This window comes from Clupea harengus, unplaced genomic scaffold (genome assembly GCF_900700415.2).
Source record: "Clupea harengus unplaced genomic scaffold, Ch_v2.0.2, whole genome shotgun sequence".
In the NCBI taxonomy this organism is placed as follows: Eukaryota; Metazoa; Chordata; class Actinopteri; order Clupeiformes; family Clupeidae; genus Clupea; species Clupea harengus.
The window spans coordinates 951-19,883 of NW_024880584.1; the positions used below are offsets into that span (position 1 = coordinate 951).

The window sequence follows — 18,933 nt, forward strand, 5'->3', positions numbered from 1 at the left end:
TGGGGCCATCTTGACACTTCCGGGTACATCGATTTTTCCCTACACCAACTTTTTAAGTGGCTACCAAATACATCACATTCACGTCATATCCGTAGGCTTTCATCGCTTACGCATGGTTGCAAAGATACCGAAAGGCTACACTTGTCTACTTCAATTGCATTACCTATTTGGCATTATTTTTGCCTAAGACAGTTTCTCTCTCTGTTGTACCCAGTGCAAGAAAACAAGATTACTTATTCACATAGTCTTAAACTGGAATATTTAAACATAAATATGCAATATTCTTACTTGGTCCATAATATAAATATAACATTGTAAATAAACATCAGTAAGTTATTGTCCCACAGCCCACATACTTCTATAAAATAACAGGAGATGAACAATTGTTTGTTAATTATTTGCAACAGCAGCTCGATACCACTCTGTAGGCCTATAAGTGAACAAACTTGGTCAGGCTCGCACCAGAAACGCACCTCACAAAAATAACTGGAGTGAAAGACTTTTATTTCATAATGATGACGTTATCCATTCCATTCTCTGAGTCCCTGTAAGAGAAGAGGTGGTATTTAGGGTGACTTCACCGTGTCATCAAGCACAATGGGCATGGTCTACAAATGGAGGAAGTACAAAAACACTGCACTATGGAACAGGGGAGAGCCAGTGGGTAAGCTGACCCCACCACCTGTATCTGGGCAACCATACACAATTTTTGTCATGTGCCTTTTAAATTTAGTTTGCATTCTCCATTTTCATCTTGCTGTGGAAGAAAGAACCACGTGGATGGAGCGGTAAGCCTATTTTTTTGACAAATTTAAACTATTCTTTAAAAAAACAATTCATATCAGGTAATCACTCTCATATTTATCTCAGTTTTAAACGTTATATCAGATATGTTGATGAACTGGCAGTGTGTAAACACATGTGAGTGAATTTGCAAAAGTGTAACTCTGGGTTGCTGGGTTACGTGCTTTCCCCAAAATGGTAACTGTGGGGCAAAATGAGCCAGAGCCTTAGGGGTAAGTTCAACTGATGGTTCGTCTTACCCCCTCGTGTTTGCATGAAGTGATGTCAAATATTAGTTTTTTAAGTAAGTGTTGCATCAATGCAACAATGAATAACTGTCATGTCATGTAATTATAGAAGAAAAAGTCATATGCTTGTAGCCCTAGGTTTCGATTACATTCTTGTGGATGACGTAGAAGAATCACTCTCGCTTTTGAATAGCATTTTCCATACATATGTGACATGTTAGCATTTATGTCATTGGTTTGCAAGTTTGCAATTACATGGATATTCAGAATATCATGTAACATGTTGGTGTTTATGTTATGTTTGTAGGCTAAACATTTTGCTATTATGTCAAATATACAGTTGAGAATCTACACTGAAAGCGAAACACAATAAAACAATGAAAGTTTAATTCAATTTAAGACTTCCTTGTCTATTTCACATGTCCATCATGACACTTTTTTGGGGGGACCCCATATTTTATTTTCTATTTGAGTTAGGCACACTGTTAAGGCTTCAATTGATGGCACACATCCTGAAGTTGTATTGTATGCATTAGTTTTACTCATGTCTCATACCTCCTTGGCTAAAGGTCGACTTCAGTAAAAACCGACTCATCTTACCCCTCTCCCCCCCCCCCATCAGAGTTTGACCACACTCACTATCTTAGACTACAAGGACATGGGCAGTCATGAATATCCAGGTTAGGACCATTAGGTCATTATATACATTGGTACTTTTGCTCTACACTGTACCTGTTCTCTTGATGAGAAACCCCCAGAGCTGTAGAGCCATCCTCGCTGACATAAAGAGCTAGTCCTGCATCTGTGCAAAAGACCCATAAAGTACAGTTTGTTTTCCTAATACCAATACATATATTTTACATATCGCTTTTCATTTAAGTCTTTGTCACCTTTAAGGTATAGTCTTTTAGGCTGGCAAGAGATTGATGCCATTTGAACACCTGAAGGAACAAGCGCCCCTTGTTGATTGGCTATGTAAAGTCTTTTTGAGCGCACACATGCAACGGACAGCTAGAGGAATATGAGGAGAATTTTGCTGAATTTGACAAAAGTATAATGGCTTATAATCAAGGACTACACCTTTAGACATACTGTCGAATTAAACACACATATTCTTTACCCTCCATAGGTGTGGAGAGTTCCAACTGAGACCCAAGCTGCTCAAGGCACAAGTTCTCCACCACATCCCAGGCGTCCACACGGGTGTGGTCCAAACGAGTGAGGTGCTCTGCTACCAGCGCCCTCTCCTGCTCTTCTAGGTTCTGACCCAAGACCTTCTCCATTGACCTGCTACTGGTCTCTGTCAGATCTCTCAGTATTTTAACTGGAACTGGCTTGGACGGACATTCTAGTGGAGATGCGGATGTCCCGCTCACTGTGGCCATGGTGGATGTGGGGTCTGTTGCTTGTACAGGCCTAAGTAAGGCAACCAGATTCATAAAAAGCCAATGATGTAAATAAGTTCACAGTTCACAGTCCACAGCAATAATATAGATACTGTTAGGACTTAATTTATGGAGACATTTTAGTGAAATAAATAGATGAAGGATACTCATTTTAAATATTATGTTTGGCGATTGGCGTATGTGATCTTACGTCCTAAAACACGGATCTCCCTGAAGAAGTTGCACCTGCAATCTAACCTGTATTGAATCATATGATATGTTAATCCCATGCTTGAATCTATTGGATTTATATTAGTTACATACAAAAATGAATGTCAAAATAATGGAAAACATAAATATTTTCTTTCTAACCTTCAGAAGTGAGTTGTCTAATTTGCTGTGCTTGCCCATGTATCCCTCCAGGAGGCAGTGGCGAGTCACATAGCCAGAGCCGATAAACTCAACGAGATTTAAGTCTATATAGCCAACCTAGAATTGTGAAAAACTATTTAAGAGGGGAAATAGCAAATGCTGATATAATGACATCTTAGATAGTTACAGACACACACAAAATATCATTCTGAGTTTAAATAAATGTAATCTATCTATGTGGACTTTCCTTACTTCTTTACCTTCTTGTAAGATCTTCCACCTTTTCGGTCCTGCAGAAAAAGCAGACAATAGCAAGAACAAAGTAGATGTATTCTATATTAATTACATGAAGGGATAAACAAATACAGGCACAAACAGATACTTGCTTAAGCAGCGTCTGACCTCACGGACTGAAACTCTACATATGGAGTTGCTGAGAACTCCTGTTGATCCATTGACAGTAGCTCCACATTCAAACACAAACTCCTTCCTCCATTGCACAGTGTTGCGAAATACCTCACAACTGCAGGCAATTGAAATACCATCAAACATTTTGATATCCTGTTGACAGGTTTGTCATTATTCTGAGGGGTATTCCAGAAAGCGGGTTCAGTCTCTTACCTGGATATGTTAACTCAGAGTAAGATAATCCAAAAAACTAGGCTAGGTTAGCAAGGTTAGTATCTATGGAAGTCCGTAAACATAAGTCCAAGCTGACCAAAGCTTTTTAGACAATGGTCACTTTAATTAAAGAAATAAAATTGATACTGTCATAAGAAGTATAATCCACAGTAGGTTTCAAACTTCATTTTTTGTTTCTGTTTCTTGAGATGGAGGCCTATACCCATCCTATATCCTATCCTATCCTATATCCTATAGCCTTTGCTGACTTATAGGATGATATAGCCTAATTCATGTCCCTTAAGCTGGGGGGCATTTTATTTCTGTCCCATACAAATGAATATATATAGTTTGCTGCATGGGGGCTGATGGGTCCTCCTTAGACAGCTCAGTCATAGTCTGTTAGAAGACAGTAACAAGGAAGTCTAGAAGTACTATTGTGCAACACACCCCTGTACTTTATACTTCTGTGGGTCTCTTTTGACCATCGATCTGTACCTCAGTGACAAGTGATGTGATCTCTACATCTTCTTCCTGTTATTTAGATTAAACTGAAAGACAACACTAGTTATGAAAAGAGTGACTTCCAGCTGTACGAGGGTGACATGATGATGGAGGCTCTATAAGCACAAGAACTCCATCCTGAACTGATAAGGACACCGTTTAGGCAAAGATAAGGGGTGCCAGAATGTACTTGACAAATATTCTAAGACTAGCCTTTGGGAAGTGAAAAATATATAGAGGACAATAAGTTAGGCCAATCAAAAAATGTTCCATGTTATATAGTCAAATGGAGAGTCGAACAGGTTTACACAAAGTGCTTCAAGAAACTGTCTGAGGAGGATATGGGGATTTCAGGTCTAAAAGCCAGGAGGAAAACAATACAGGACGAAATATGTAATTAGGCCATGAGCACGTAAGACAAGGTATGTCTAAAATGTAAGTGGTCACTTGGTCCTGGAAGGTGACAGACTATGATGGACGCTCTACGCTCAACATAATCTTTAGAAGTTCGCGAGAATGCGCACAACTGTCCGTTAACCAACATGGAGTTGATTGATCAAATTAATAATCGATGTTCTGGGACCGATAACTCGAAATAAATCGCAACAGTTTCGCCCAACCCCATGCTCAGTGTTTATGTCAGGCTAGGTTAGCCACGCTTTCTCAAATACCCCTCTACTGTTGAATATTGTTGAACCCATCTTCCTCTCACCTCTCTGTCTCCTCCACAAAGCTGCCGTCAAGCAGGCGAACCTTACAAAAAAGCCATCCAGTGACCTGTGGTACATTTGCTAGCTCATCCAGAAACAAGGAGACAGAAAAACTGTGTGTGCAAAGCCGTTTCCGCACAAAGACATGAGCTTGCAAGAGAGCCGAGGCCCATCTTCCATGGTCCATCAGCCTTTAATGTGCTTTAAATGATCCAGTCTATATGTAATTACATGAAAATACTTATTCGTCATGGTCAATTAACATTGACATCTTCAGAAAAAAAAAATCTCTATCTACACAGCTTTATGACATCATACAGTTCTAAAAACAAATGCATCATGCATTTGATTGATTTCAAAATACTGTGTAGCCTATATAGTGTTTGTCAATGTTTTTTCGATTTCTTACATACCAATTTTGGTAGACGATATCACATACATAAACTTCACCAATCCACATGAAACTTGGTAAAGTGCTATGGAATATAAGGTTTGTGTCCCTAGGTGTGCGTTTCTCTTCATGCTAGCGCCCCCTGAATTGGGGTAGGCTCAAAACAGTTTTTAAAAATTAAGATATTTTTATGGCAAGTTGGTCTCGGGCAGGTCTGAGGTAAATCACCCTTGCTAGTGAATAATGTTCAAATGACAAATCTAGCACTTCGCTAGCCAATATCTTGTCATGTAAAGGTTCAAACTTCATGAAATGTCACACCCTGCGTCACTACCACATTCTTTTTTTGTCCATCGGGGCGCTGCTTTTACATTTGCTCACAATTTCAAAAGTTCAATTTGGCTTGCTAAACAAAAAGGTTACCAACAAATAAATACTCAATATTTAGCATTGTTTTCAAACATATTCTTGATTTCAACTAATAATCCTACATTTTATGCATGCGTGTTTCTCAAAACTTTGCAAATAAATGTGAGGTACATTTATACAATGAAGCTCATATTGCATGTAAATTTCACAAAATGCTCAAATTTAGCACAATGATATATGTTATAAGCATATGTAAGTCACACGCTTATGCGCTATGTCTACTTTCATAGTGCGATTTTGAGGTTACCATGGAAGTTCACATGAATCTTGACCACATCATTTGAGCTAAAATAAAAATACAAAGGTATGCAACACCAAAAGTAATTTAATATGGTAAAATCAGGAGAAACCTGTTATTAGATTTTCAAGATAAATTATAATTATGAACATTTCAGCCTCTGATATGCGATGCAAGAAAATCCGAGATGATGCAGCTGGGATGGCAAAGCCTGTTCCCAAAGGTTAAACACATTTCATTTTCATCATAGGGTTCATGTCAATTATTGTCCAATTACTTACTTCAACCAGTGGTAGTTTTGTTAAGTATGACAGTTGAGGAGTACACTTATTAGAATACAAATTTTATTTACTTTGTTAAAGGAGACCTCACAAAATCAAAATATATCAAATTGTCAATATGTTACTTTAATGGCAAGAAAATGTGCATATATACATAAAAATACATTTTTTTAAATCACAGAAAATAAATAATGCATTTAAACTTTGATTGAAATCAGTGTGTTTGGGTGCATTTGGTTGAAATCAGCAAAAAATTGACACTTAGAAAAATCAGCAAAAAAAGAAAAAGCAGTTTAGCAGTCCCAAGGATAAGGAATCCTTCACCCGACCCATGAAAAGTCTCCTCTTGCCTTGGGCTTGAGTGATCCACCATTCAGAATGAACACAGCTTTTACTATTGTCAATACAGACTCATTCCTGAGACTCCAGGGCCATTTGTTTCAAGATGCGCTTTTCCTTTCTGATCCGCATTCGTTCCTTAAAGTCTTCAAGCTCTTTCCTCTGTTTGTAGACACAAGTAATAACCATCAATAGTAATCATCACATTGACATGGTCTTAGAGATGTTACAATGCACATTATCAACACTTACCTGCGACTTCTCATCTGGTGGAAAGATCTCCCTCTAACGTGTGGAATTGGTGAGAGACCACAGGAAAAGTAGAGAAAAAAATGATTTTAAATGCAGTTGATTAGAAAGAAATGGCTTACAAGTGACTTGAGTGACAGACAACTAACCTTCCTCTTGACAATGTACTCCTCAAAGTACTCTGCTTGATTTGATACCCAGAACATGGCAACGGGGAAGGAGAGGTACAGCATCATCTGCGGAGAGGACAATGTGAATCTGGTTTGATTATAATTGATGACATTGAGACGGCTCGTACGTGAAGGAATCCGTCTAGCGTAATAAAAAAAAAAACTACCTCTGACAAGGTAAATTGAACGGTTATGTTTCAATAATGTTACAATAAACAGCAATGGTAATGAACTACGATGATGATGACTGGCCGTTGGCTATCTACAAAACAATGTACACTTCAAATTAAAACTTTATCGGTGAGATCTAGTTTACTGAAAAATAACTAACCATATAATTACAACGATTGAAACTCGCAGCAGTCAATATTATATCATAGTTTAGCTGCTAACTAGCTGGCTAGCCTACCTGATGTTACATGACCGCTTGCCTCAACTAGCATCTAAAGCTAACGAGTACTAGTGGTCATTGTTTTGTTATAAATAATTGTTCATATGAAACACATAACGTATTAACAAATGCATATCAAATTGAAAGCCAATACCCACCCTAAAAATCTCTAAATTTACGCCCATGTTTAAGCACCATGTATAAACCACTCCAACCTTCACTCTACTTCTGCCGTTTCGACAATTTCTTGACGCTGAATGATGACGTAGGTTTCATAATAACAACTATGGTTGGGCCATCAGATAAAATAGGCCATGTGAAGTAGAAGTGCATAGCTCTCTAAGATTCAACAGCTTGCTCATTTATTTAAACTAATCAATGCTTCTTGACAAAAAAACTTCTTGACATGGATCAACAGATTTGATTAGTCAGATATTGCTGGGAGAGGCATGGTATGTCCTCATACAGACGTGCCTAGAATTTAAAGCGGTAGATTTCAATTATAAGGTCGACATACTGTAAAGAAACAAATTAACCGCTAAAATAACTTAATAAACTTAACTTAATAAATAACTTAATAAAAAACACAATTTAATTTTATCTTAATTTAAAATAAAATTCATGTAAAATGAGCCATCCTCTGAATTTACTTTAAATAAATAGTTGTTTTTGTTATTTAAAAACATTCAAATATTATTATGTCATATTCTTATTGTTGGCCATTAACATGACACAAATAGTTGCCTAGTGCCCATACGCATATAGTGCACATATGCCACAAATAGTAAGTAGGCCCACGCATATGCAAACGTATAGATGGACACATAGATCGGTGCTCTTTCAAACATACAAATTTAAGAATGCTCAAATAAGAGTTTAGTATGTTTAATCCAGTTCAGCTGTACTGTGTATTCATAAGATACATGGCTTATTAACTGTTTATATTGTTAGCATATAAACTAACAATGCTAAGCCACATTAATACCACCAAATGTATGCAAGCATTTGCATTTATGCAAGCACAAACACTGTTATAGAAAAAAAATTAATACAATAAACAATATTTGATTTTGTATTATAATTATTGATATTTCTTTTTAATTGCAATAGCCTATTTCAGCCCATTTTACCTGTTGGCTCATCCAGGGGACATCCAGTGCATAAACGGCTCTTGAACTTAAAACATTTAATTTTGCTTCCTATTTTCAGTATAGAATTGTAAGAGTGAACTGACTCTTTGTACTGAGTGGACTTTTGGTTGTTTCCATACATATTTCAATGGTGTTTAAGGATGATTTAAGACACTTGAACAAAAAGTGGCCCGATTTACCTGACATCTCATATTACTAAGAGGAACTTTGTTATTAATTTACATTGTTTTTAGTCAAATTCTATATTCAAACTGTTTTGTCGACTCTTAAACCTTCCTCAAACCCTTTGGCCATTAATATGTGCTAATATGTGTTTTCAACCTTGTGTCATCCACTGTCTATAACTCTTCTCTTTGCTCTGTTCATGTTTATGCTCGTCTATATGTTCTGTCTGTACCAGACTGAAATAAAAAAAGTCTTGTAGTAGTTCAAACTTCAAACTGAAGGCATTGCACATTTGTTGTAGGCTACTTAGGCTCATTATAAAAACTCTCCTAATTATGTTTTATACAAAAATCATGACACAGGTTTCCCATTATTCTTGTCTATGCTTTACCTCCTTGAGAACCGTCCTGTATGAATGTTTATACATATTCTTTTTATTGGTCTTTTCATGAAATACTACAGTTAATATAAGCGACTTGGGAAAAAGTAGATAACTTATAATGGGCATAATATGGCTTTCAGCACCAGATCACATTTTACTTGAGGTGGCCTTTGTTACAAAGAGGGTCCAAAACATTTGCCATTTGGCCCCTAAAAACATGTTATGTTAAAGAATCCATGGATTAAAGTATTTTCTTAACCTAGATAATATTACTGTACTAACTGTTAATCCCCAGCAGAAGGAAGAACCCCACTTCAAGTAAAAACATGTCATGTCATGTATGTTTCCATAGTTATGCTGATGACACGCAACTATACATCTCTGCTGAGCCAAATGATGCTGCAGCAATAAACTCCATTACTACCTGTCTTTTGGCGATAAATAAGTGGATGAGCAATAATTTCTTAAAGTTAAACGAGGACAAAACTGAGATCCTACTAGTCGGCCCTAAAACAAAAAGAGAAATGCTGTTTAATAATTTGGGGAAATTAACTCCCTTGATTAAATCGGAGGTTACAAGTCTTGGTGTTATTTTAGATTCAGATTTAAGCTTCAAGTCTCACATTAACAAGGTGACGAAAACATCATTTTTCCACCTTAAAAACATAGCTAAAGTCCTGCCATTTATAAATCAAAAAGATGCTGAAAAACTGATTCATGCCTTTATTTCAAGCCGTCTTGATTATTGTAATGCAATCCTTACTGGCCTCCCAAAAAAAACAACTGAGAGACTTCAGCTCATTCAAAACTCTGCAGCTCGGCTATTAACCAGAACCAAGAGGAGAGAGCACATTAGTCCAGTTTTAGCTGCTCTGCACTGGCTTCCAGTAACTTTTAGAATTGACTTTAAGGTCCTTCTCCTAATATACAAAGCCCTTAATGGGCTAGGACCAAGTTACATTGCAAACTCCCTAGTCAAATACTTGCCCTCAAGAACACTGCGATCATCGAATGCTGGTTTATTGGAGGTTCCCAGCAAAAGCCGTAGGAAAATCGGGGACGCAGCATTTGTCAATTACGCCCCAGTGCTATGGAACATACTGCCTATAGACATCAGGGAAGCCAGCTCGCTTAACATCTTTAAAAGAAAACTAAAAACGTACCTCTTCACATTAGCCTTTAACTAGCTACCACTTCGCACTATATATATATATAAATACTTTTAATTTAATTTAAATCTCTACTGGTGATATTAAGGGGTTGGATTAAATATATCCCTATAATTATAATTATAATTTTTTTTTTTTTTTTGCACTATATCTTTGTTATGTTTCTTTGATGTCTATTTTTATGTGCATGTCATTTCTTTGTGCATATTATGTATTTGCTGTAAAGCACTTTGAGCTGCATTCTTTTGCATGAAAGGTGCTATATAAATAAAGTTTTATTATTATTATTATTATTATTATTATGAGATGACATCGGAGTCAAACTACACTTGCCAAGAATTCTGAACAAACCAAATAACAACCACATAGATGTAAGTTTTTTTGTTTCCTTTTAATTTTCTATAAAAGAGATGAGTTTATTCCATGATCATAACAGATTGAACCATTGACCTCGATAGCCCACTCACATACCAAACAAGAATCGAGGAAAATGTTAAAAACACGAAACCCAAAAACAAAATGAAAAAAAAAAGAAGGAAAATGTGAAATAAAATACCTGAATAAAGCAAACTTGCTGCTGAGCAACATGGTCAGCACATTCTCTGGAGAGATTCATTATCTATGGCACGTTAACATCCAACTCTTACCATGGAAAAGCAAGTACACATGAAAAGGCTTTAAGTATTGAAAAGTGTTCTCTCTTACCTTACCTTTCATAGGCCAAATGAACCAATAATATATAAAGTTAAACATGTGAACTTCCAAAGGAGGGTGAAGAAAAGATGAGTGTTGTTAGCAAAGCAACTCGTTCTTTTGAAGTGTTCTTGGATTTGAAGACACTTCCCGTGCCACAAAAGACCATACAGTCACACATACCAACTTATATACATACATACATAAACGTACAATTATGCATACACACACATGCACGCACACTGACAATAATGGTTAAGTGTCTGTGCCAACATGTCCACTTGAAAAAAAAAAAAAAAGAAGCTAGGGACGAAAGAAAATGACCAGGTACATAGAAGTCCAGCTAAAACTAGATTTTAAACCTGAATATTGTAATTGGGTAAAATATAAAATGCTGACTTTCCTTTTTTGCCTTTTTACACAAGCTCTCCCCTAAAATCCCCCCCCCCCCTTCCCAAAGCCTTCGGTCAACCAGCATTTGCCCACCCCTTACCCTCCCAAACCCAATATAGGCCAACTAGAATCGCAATACAATACAGGCACTGGAGAAAAACACCATAAGAGAAACTCAGAGGATCTGCCAAGGTTTCAAGTTGTGCCCCAACCCCCTCACTGTCTCAAATAATAGAATTAGAACTCACATCCACTAGAATTGAACAAGAACAATGATATAAAATCAGAACTGTTTTTGAGATTTTTTTTTTTTGTATTTTTTTTTTTTTTTTAGGTTTTATGTTTCAAATCTTTTTTGTGTTTATTATATCTAGTACAGCGTACAGAGTGTCTCTGCTTAGTCATAGTTTAAATGATTTGTGAAGAAAAGAAGAGAGTCATGCAAAGACTAGCTTCCATCTCTTTTCCATCTCCGAGCTCTTCCCCGAGGATTTTGGGCTTCCGTCGGGCAAAAATCAGCTGTGCTTGACGAAGCCAAACGAGCTAGGTGTTAATGCTTCGACCCATTCTAACGATGCCGTTGGGTAAAGATGAACCGGTTTGCTAACAGAAAAAAAAAAAAAAAAAAAGATATTGCAAAATCTTGCATCTCTTTGTACAATAGACATAAATGTTCAAAGTTTTCTTCAATTATGATAATAATAATAATACAAAAAATAAACAAAGGACAGCTCAGCAAGAAGGCCCAATGTCAGGGAGCTCACCTGTGGTCATTGGAGCTCTGCACTAGGGTGAAGTCAAATGAAATGATGGAAGAATGGATGCATATTTTATGGGGTTCGCCCTCAATAAACACGTGTAGGGAGTAATGCATATATTAGTCTATTTACTATCAGGCTAGCTAGGCCCATTGGGTAGGGGACTGGACAAGAAAAATATATTTATATATTAAGAAAGACAAAAGTTAAATGAAGAATTTCAAGACTAGAACTTCAGCATAAAAGGAAATAGTTGTTTGGCATAGACATAGATGGAGAATGGCATTGATAAGAGGGTTAAAATATAAAAAAAGAAAGAAAAAAAAGAAAAGAAAAGAAAAAAAAAACACAACAGTAACCATAGAATAAGAAAATACCTTTTTACAGTAGATCCTACATAATGAAAAAAATCTGCACATTGTAACACTCCTCTGTGGTTTGTAAATAATGGATAATTTCTTTGTTCATACGTCCAGGTCAGTGAGTACTGTTATATTTGTGTGTTTGTGTGTGTTTCTTACAGGTCAGAGGCGTAAGGCAAGCTGCACCTCCTCTCCTGAGAAGTGACAACTCAAGATTTCATATTTAAGTGCCCACCCCCACCCCGCGATCTGCTTGAATGTGTTCACCTAGAAAACAAAAACCAAAGGAAGGGAAAGAAAAAACAAAACAGCCTCTTGTCTTGTTTACCCCCCTCACAACGCATGGCAGTTCATGGATGCCTTAAACAGGTAATCAAGAATATTTAAATCATTATCGGATTCAATCGTCCGCTCCACGGTGGCGGCGTGCTGCTCTGCTGCCACTGCTCTTTGCTCTGTCACGCAGAGCACTGTGCCAATCAAGTCCTCTTCGGCCCTTTGCTGCCATGACGACGTCACATCCGCAGGAAAAAGGAAGCCGCAGAAAGGCGGCTGTGGCAGTCAGGCTAAGGGGCTCCACGCCTCTGAGCGCAGGAGGCCAGGGCCGTCTTCACTCATGGATGCAGCCTGTACCAGTTTGGCAGGCTTGTTTCAGAGGTTGAGGATTCAGAGGTCAGGGTTCGTAAAATCCATCGTCCCGTGCGTTTGCGCTTTTCGTGATCCCATTTCTGTGTTTTTCTCCCCCAGAGGAATTCAAGATCTGCTTGTGTATTTATTAGTTTTTTTTTGTTTTTAAATTCCTTTCAGTTCGACAGGAAGTTAAAATAATCCTTCTCAGAACAAGTTCTCCTCAAAGATGGCCATTAAATCACTTTGGAAATTCATGTCAACCATAGCTGCCATCTGAAAGAGAATAAATCACAAATTAAACACTTAAATAAAATATTACACACATTACACACAATGCAGACACAAAATAAAATAAAATGCACATGTGTGTCTGTGTACATACACAGAACAAATCTATTCATGAAACGTGTTGAATTTGGGTCCTGTTTCATGAACTGAAATAAAAGATGTCATTTCTGAATGCTCACCAAAAGCTTATTTCTCTTTCTCTCTGTGCACACATTCATATCTGTAGCCATTGTTACACTGAAACCATAGGTTATTACACACACACACACTGCACTCACTAATCTCCTTCCATGAATCTGAACGCAGTTTAACCTTTGAGATTGTTCCATGTTGCGTTTATATTTTTGTTGAGTGTATATAAACGTGTGTGTGTGTGTGTGTGTGTGTGTGTGTGTTTCACAGCAGGTGTGTAATGGGTAAAACGGCGGCCCCATAGGGCTGCAGTGTGTGGTTGCTCACCGCCTCTCTCCTCCTGCGCTCCTGTTCTCTGCGGCGCAGGAGCTCCCTCTGCTGCTGGTCCAGAGCACTCTGGCTGGAGGCCGGTGGCGTGGGGGAGCCTGCGACGGCTGGGGGGTGGCTGGCGAGTGGACCTGGCCCTGTGTCTGTGAATGCGCCGGGTGCTGCTGCTGCTGCTGCTGGGGCGGCTGCACCTGCTGCTGCGGTGGAGGCTGCAGCTGCTGCTGCGGCGGCTGTGGCTGCGGCTGCTCCTGCCTCCGGCGCGGCTCCTCGTGCTGCCGGCGACTCGGCTCCAGCGAATCCTCCTCATCTCGACCCCTGAGGAAGGTCACAGAGGTCAAGAGGTCAAACCACAATTGGGTCACGTGAGTTAACTCAAAGTTTACAACACTGTGTTTAACGTAAAAGTTCTGTTTTAGCCAACATGTCAAAACAAAAAGCAGAACGACAGCTTGGCTAACACTCCATCAGGAATGGAGCAGCAGCCCACTGTTTTGGGATTATTATTTTGATTTGATTTGAAACCCTGCTCACCGGTGCTTCTCCTGCTCACGGCGCTGACGGTCCTTCTCCGCCTGCTCGGCCTGGGCCTTCAGGGCCTTCTCCCGCTCCTCCTTCTCGCGGGCGGCGCGGCGGAACTGCTCGAAGCAGTCGCTCGACGACTTCTGTGCCGACGACGGCGTAGAAGTGGACTTCTGGGCCAGGCTCGCCCATGAGCCCATGTTCTTTAACTTCACGTCCTGTTGAACCAACACGGGGGAAACACAGCTTTCAGTGATGATTTCTATCACATGTGCTTAACAAAACTACACCTGGCAGTCAGTGGTCCAAGTCATTATGTCAAAAAACACTGTATAGTGTTACCACAATGCAGTAGAAATACTCTGGAACTGTGGACAAGTTATGGTATTGTTACAATCGAACTTTCCTTTTTGTCGTTTGACAATGACGTTCACATTCTTCCTAACGTGGATGTGTTTGTATGCCATTAGCTTGTGTATGTCTTTCGCTAACTCGAACAGCCTTAAAAATCCCTCCAGGTGTGAGGTGACGTGTTGCGACGTGCAGTGAGGGTTGTAGGCAGAGCAGTCCCATGACCCACCTGTACCTTTTTGGGGGCGACGGGTGTTTTAGGCTCCTGCTTGAACTTGTCCTTCTCTTGCATTGGGGGCGGCCCACTGGACTCAGAGGAGCGGATGACGGGTCGCGAGCTGTCGGACGACTTAGGCTCTCCTGGAAATACAGCAGATGGTCAGACACTGTTACTACCAAGGTACGGGGTCAGACATGCTTCTGAGCACAGAGGAACAGGGAAAAAGGATATTTTCATTGACTTGTTCTCAAGACAGTCAGTCAAATTGTACACACTACGTCCACACTACTTAAACATTACACACAAAGGCAGAAAAGGGTGTTACAGTTAGACACAGAACATATGCAGTCACGCACACACACGGTCACACACATGGTCACACACAGTCACGGTCACACACATGGTCACACACACACACACAGTCACAAGTAACACACAATGAAAGATAAAATGGAAAGACAGACAGACACAAACACTCAATTAAAATAAGATAAAATAAAATAAAAAAGGAGAACAGAGTCAGCGCTTGCTCAGCTCACACACACACACACACACACACAAAAACAAACCCAGCGGTCACAAAGCACATATTGATAAAGAGGTGGTGCAGTGCTATGCGGTGCTGGTACTCACTCTGCTGGCCGTGACCTGGCATGGCCTTTGCCTCGGGGTGCTTGTGGGGTTCCTGGCGCATTGCAGGGCTGAAGGGCTCTCCGCGCATCACTGGCGACGGGGGCAGCTTCTCCTCCTTCAACCCGCCAAGAGCTGAGGGTGGCCTCTGCTCCTAACACAATACCACCAGTGATCAGTAAAGCTGAGCATAACAAGCTAGAACATAAACATATCAAAACACCCTTTCAGCATGTAACATTACTCCTTTTCCTAAAACAGACAGAGCAACAATTACACCCTCTAGACAAGCGATCATGTTGTTCAAAAGAGTATGCCTAAACACTTTATTACACACATACGTACTGGAATTAAAGTAACAAAGTACGGCCCGGGAGACTCACTTTTTTGGGCTGCAGAGTGTGGGGGGGAGACTGGGGCATGGGCTGGTACTGGGAGATCTGGGGGGAATGCATCATGAGCGGAGACTCCCTCAGGTGGCCTGTCACGACACAAAAGAAAAGAAAACACCACAGCACTTGAGTTAGCGCATCGCATCGGAGCACGGAAATAAATGCCCTCTTGCCTCCCCCCCCTTGGAGATGCACTGGGTGCAGGTGCCACTGTCAGGCATAGACACCTCTCACTCACCCGTGTTGTAGGGGTCTGCCTTGTGTTGACGTGGAGAAGGATGCTGCTGCTGAGATTGCTGCTGCTGAGATTGCTGTGACTGCTGCTGCTGCTGCGGCGGTGGCTGTTGTTGTTGTTGTTGGATGATCTGCTGTGCTTTACTGGAGGGCATGGACACTTTATGTGGCGCTGACTGCGTCGGAGTGCTGGGCATGGGGCCCTGGGAGAAGCCCATCTGTTGCTGCTGTTGTTGTTGTTGTTGTTGCTGTTGCTGTTGCTGTTGTTGTTGTTGTTGTTGCTGCTGCTGCTGTTGTTGCTGCTGCTGCTGCTGCTGTTGTTGCTGCTGCTGCTGCATGTGCCTGGCCTGGTGCTGCTGCTGGAGCTGCTGCTGCTGGCTGGAGGGTTGGTGGGATGGCGGAGGTTGCGGCTGCGTCTGCGACTGCGGTGGGAACTGCGGCGGACCCAGTTGAGACTGGACCTGCACGGACTGAAGGAGAGGAGGCTGCCCTGCCTGCTGCTGCTGTCTATTAGGCAGGGACTGCATCAGGGATGCCTGTTGTTGTTGTTGTTGTTGTTGTTGTTGCCTGCCCTGCTGTAGGTGCTGCAGGTAGAGCTGCAGGTTGGGGTTGAGGGGCAGCGTGGGTCCGGGCTCTTCGTCGTCCTCCAGCAGCATCTGCGGGGGCTGGGAGGAGAGCAGGCCCTGCGGGGTGAGGGTGGGTGGGGAGAGCGGGCGCTGGCGGAGGGGTTGTGGGGGGTGCATGAGGTGGGGGGTAGGTGGTGCTGGGGGGGCTGGGGCTGGGGCTGGGGGGTGGCTGGGCCTGGGGCTGGAGCTGCTGAGGCTGGAGGGCCTGCTGAGGAGGCGGAGGCTGTTGCTGCTGCTGCTGCTGCTGCTGCTGCTGCTGCATGGTCTGCTGGGGGGGCTTGGGAGGCAGAGGGGCCGCCCTGTGGCTCGGCCGGGAAGGCTGCTGAGGCAAGGCGTTGTGCAGGGCTAAACAGAGAGGAGGAGGAGGAGGAGAGGGGAAAGATGGAGGAGAGAAGAAAAGGAACAGATGTCTTGTCAGTCATGATTAGGATGGGACATTCCACTTATTTACACCCGAGTTATGAACAAAGGCAGAAACCTTCCGTTTACATTTACTCATTAGGTAGACATTTGATCAATAAACAAATGACATGGTAAGGTGGGTCATTTGGGCTTAAAACCATGTCAGCAACCATCATAAATTTAGCTACCATAGACTAAGGCTTAACCACTGAAAAGAGGTGTAGCAGTCCTGTCCTCTGCTTCAATTGAGACAGACATAAGTGTCTTCCAGAGTTCTGTACCTGGAGGGGGAGGATGGCGTGCTGATTGAGGAACCGATGGGTCTCGGGAGACACAGAGCCGCCGGATTGGGGGGCGCCCAGGTGCGGTGGTGGGCCGGCGGGGGACGAGGACTCGCTGGCGTGGTGGGACAGGTGCATGAGGGGCGGCCCGAAGTTGGGCAGGGAGTCGAACGTGTTCTCCAGGAGCTGCGAGGACTCCAGGGCCGCGACGGGCGGTGGGACGTAGGCCACAGGCGACGGGTGCTGCGGCTGCTGCAGCTTCAGCTGGGCTGTGGGCTGCAGCACCTGGGCCAGGGGCAGCGGGGCGATGTGGGGCAGGGGCAGGTGATGAGGCTTTTTGCCCTCCTTCCCCGAGAGGCCCTTCTTCTTCTGCTTTGATGCCATTCCTGCTAAAAAAAAAGCCAGCAAGAGTGAGCGAAGGACATTGGCCAATATGCACAACATATCATTTTGATCCACACAAAGAGTTGCTTTGCTGAGCTTAGACCTCTGCGGTGGTATCCGTCTCACCTGTCTCGGAGTCTTCACTGTCTGAGGAGCTGGACTCACTGCTACTGCCTGAGTCCGAGGAGGAGCCCTTGGTCTTGGTTACAGTCAGGGCTTCCATGGTCTTTTCTGCAAGGTCAAAGGTCAGTGAAGGTTAGCACTCAACTTTTGTATAAGCAAGTATATTTTGAACCAAGTCTGTAATGCAATGGAGTCAAATGATTAAAGGACCATGATTTAAATGTTATATGCAACCCAGAGCCACTAACCTGGAGGCTTCTTCTTCTTGCGCAGGCAGGACGACACGTATCTCTCCAGCTCTCGCAGTGTGGAGGGCTTGAGCGTCTCAAAGTCGATCTCGATCTCGTCGGGATTGGAGTTCTTGAGCGAGGGCTCGCGCGACTGAATGATATGCACCACGCGGCCCAGTTTGTCCCCGGGCAGCTTGTTGATGTCCAGGCTCAGCTGCCTCTTCTCCTCGTAGGTCATGGGCTTACACTTCTCCGTGCCGCCCCCGGTGGCACCGGCGGACCCCAGCAGGTCCTCCTCAGAGTCCAGGCCCGGCACGGGCTGCAGCGTGGGCGGCATGGCGCTCAGGGTAGGGATGGAGCGGTTTATCTTCACGCCGTCCTTCTTACTGCGGTCAGAGAGAAGGCGAAATGGGGATTAGGAAATGATTCTATATATTTCAGGGAAATGTAGGTAGAACTCATTTTCAAAACAACTTCTCAGTCTTTAGAATATCATTTGTGTTGTTGGTACGGCTGTTTGCAAATGTTCACACTACTACTACCAAAAAATAAATCTCCCATGTGTCTCCCAAGAATAATCAACCTGACAATCAGCTGGACAGACACAGGACAGAACAGAAGAAAGCACATATGCCTACCCAGGCTTCTTGCTCTTCTTAGGCAGCGGATCCTTGTTGTTCTTGCTCTTCTTAGAAGGCTGCAGCGCAGGGATCTGGGGCTCGGGGATCTCGTCTAATGCCGCCATGCTTCCCGCTTTCTTTTTGTGCTTGTCCTTCTTCTTCTCCCTCTTCTCCTTCTCCTTCTTCTTTGGTTTGCTGGTCTGGGGCTGAGACAGGGCAGCCAGCTGCTCGTGGACGGCCTTCAGCTGTGGAGAGATCGGGCGGGGGGAGATGGTCAGGAGATGCTCCTCTTAAGTGACACCCAGTAAAGATATATTTTTCACAGTTTAGGTATCAATGATCTTGGTGTTAGCACCTTGC

At 42.1% G+C, this 18,933-nt stretch overlaps 2 protein-coding genes and 1 pseudogene across 4 annotated transcripts; all 3 read right to left on the minus strand.

The window, feature by feature from the left end:
• Positions 1–448: 448 nt before the first annotated feature.
• LOC122132433 (protein FAM102B-like) lies at positions 449–4,877 on the minus strand. 3 transcript variants are annotated; one of them, XM_042707169.1, is made up of 8 exons: positions 4,626–4,877; positions 3,191–3,311; positions 3,049–3,078; positions 2,789–2,905; positions 2,628–2,674; positions 2,152–2,447; positions 1,764–1,833; positions 449–545 (listed from the first exon to the last, which is right to left on the minus strand). In XM_042707169.1, exons 1-8 carry the CDS (start codon positions 4,808–4,810, stop codon positions 503–505), a joined length of 909 nt encoding a protein of 302 aa, XP_042563103.1. In that variant the 5' UTR covers positions 4,811–4,877; the 3' UTR covers positions 449–502. The 3 variants fall into 3 exon arrangements, with proteins under 3 accessions (XP_042563103.1, XP_042563104.1, XP_042563105.1); XM_042707170.1 differs by lacking the exon at positions 1,764–1,833; XM_042707171.1 differs by lacking the exon at positions 3,191–3,311 and having other exon boundaries at positions 3,041–3,078; positions 4,626–4,828.
• An 873-nt stretch (positions 4,878–5,750) lies between these two features.
• Positions 5,751–7,386, minus strand: LOC105905734 (protein PET100 homolog, mitochondrial). The gene is made up of 4 exons (XM_012833775.3): positions 7,270–7,386; positions 6,700–6,786; positions 6,554–6,586; positions 5,751–6,463 (listed from the first exon to the last, which is right to left on the minus strand). The coding sequence occupies exons 1-4, from the start codon at positions 7,294–7,296 to the stop codon at positions 6,374–6,376; spliced, it is 237 nt and encodes a 78-aa protein (XP_012689229.1). The 5' UTR covers positions 7,297–7,386; the 3' UTR covers positions 5,751–6,373.
• A 2,964-nt stretch (positions 7,387–10,350) lies between these two features.
• Positions 10,351–18,862, minus strand: LOC122132434 (annotated as a pseudogene).
• Positions 18,863–18,933: the final 71 nt, after the last annotated feature.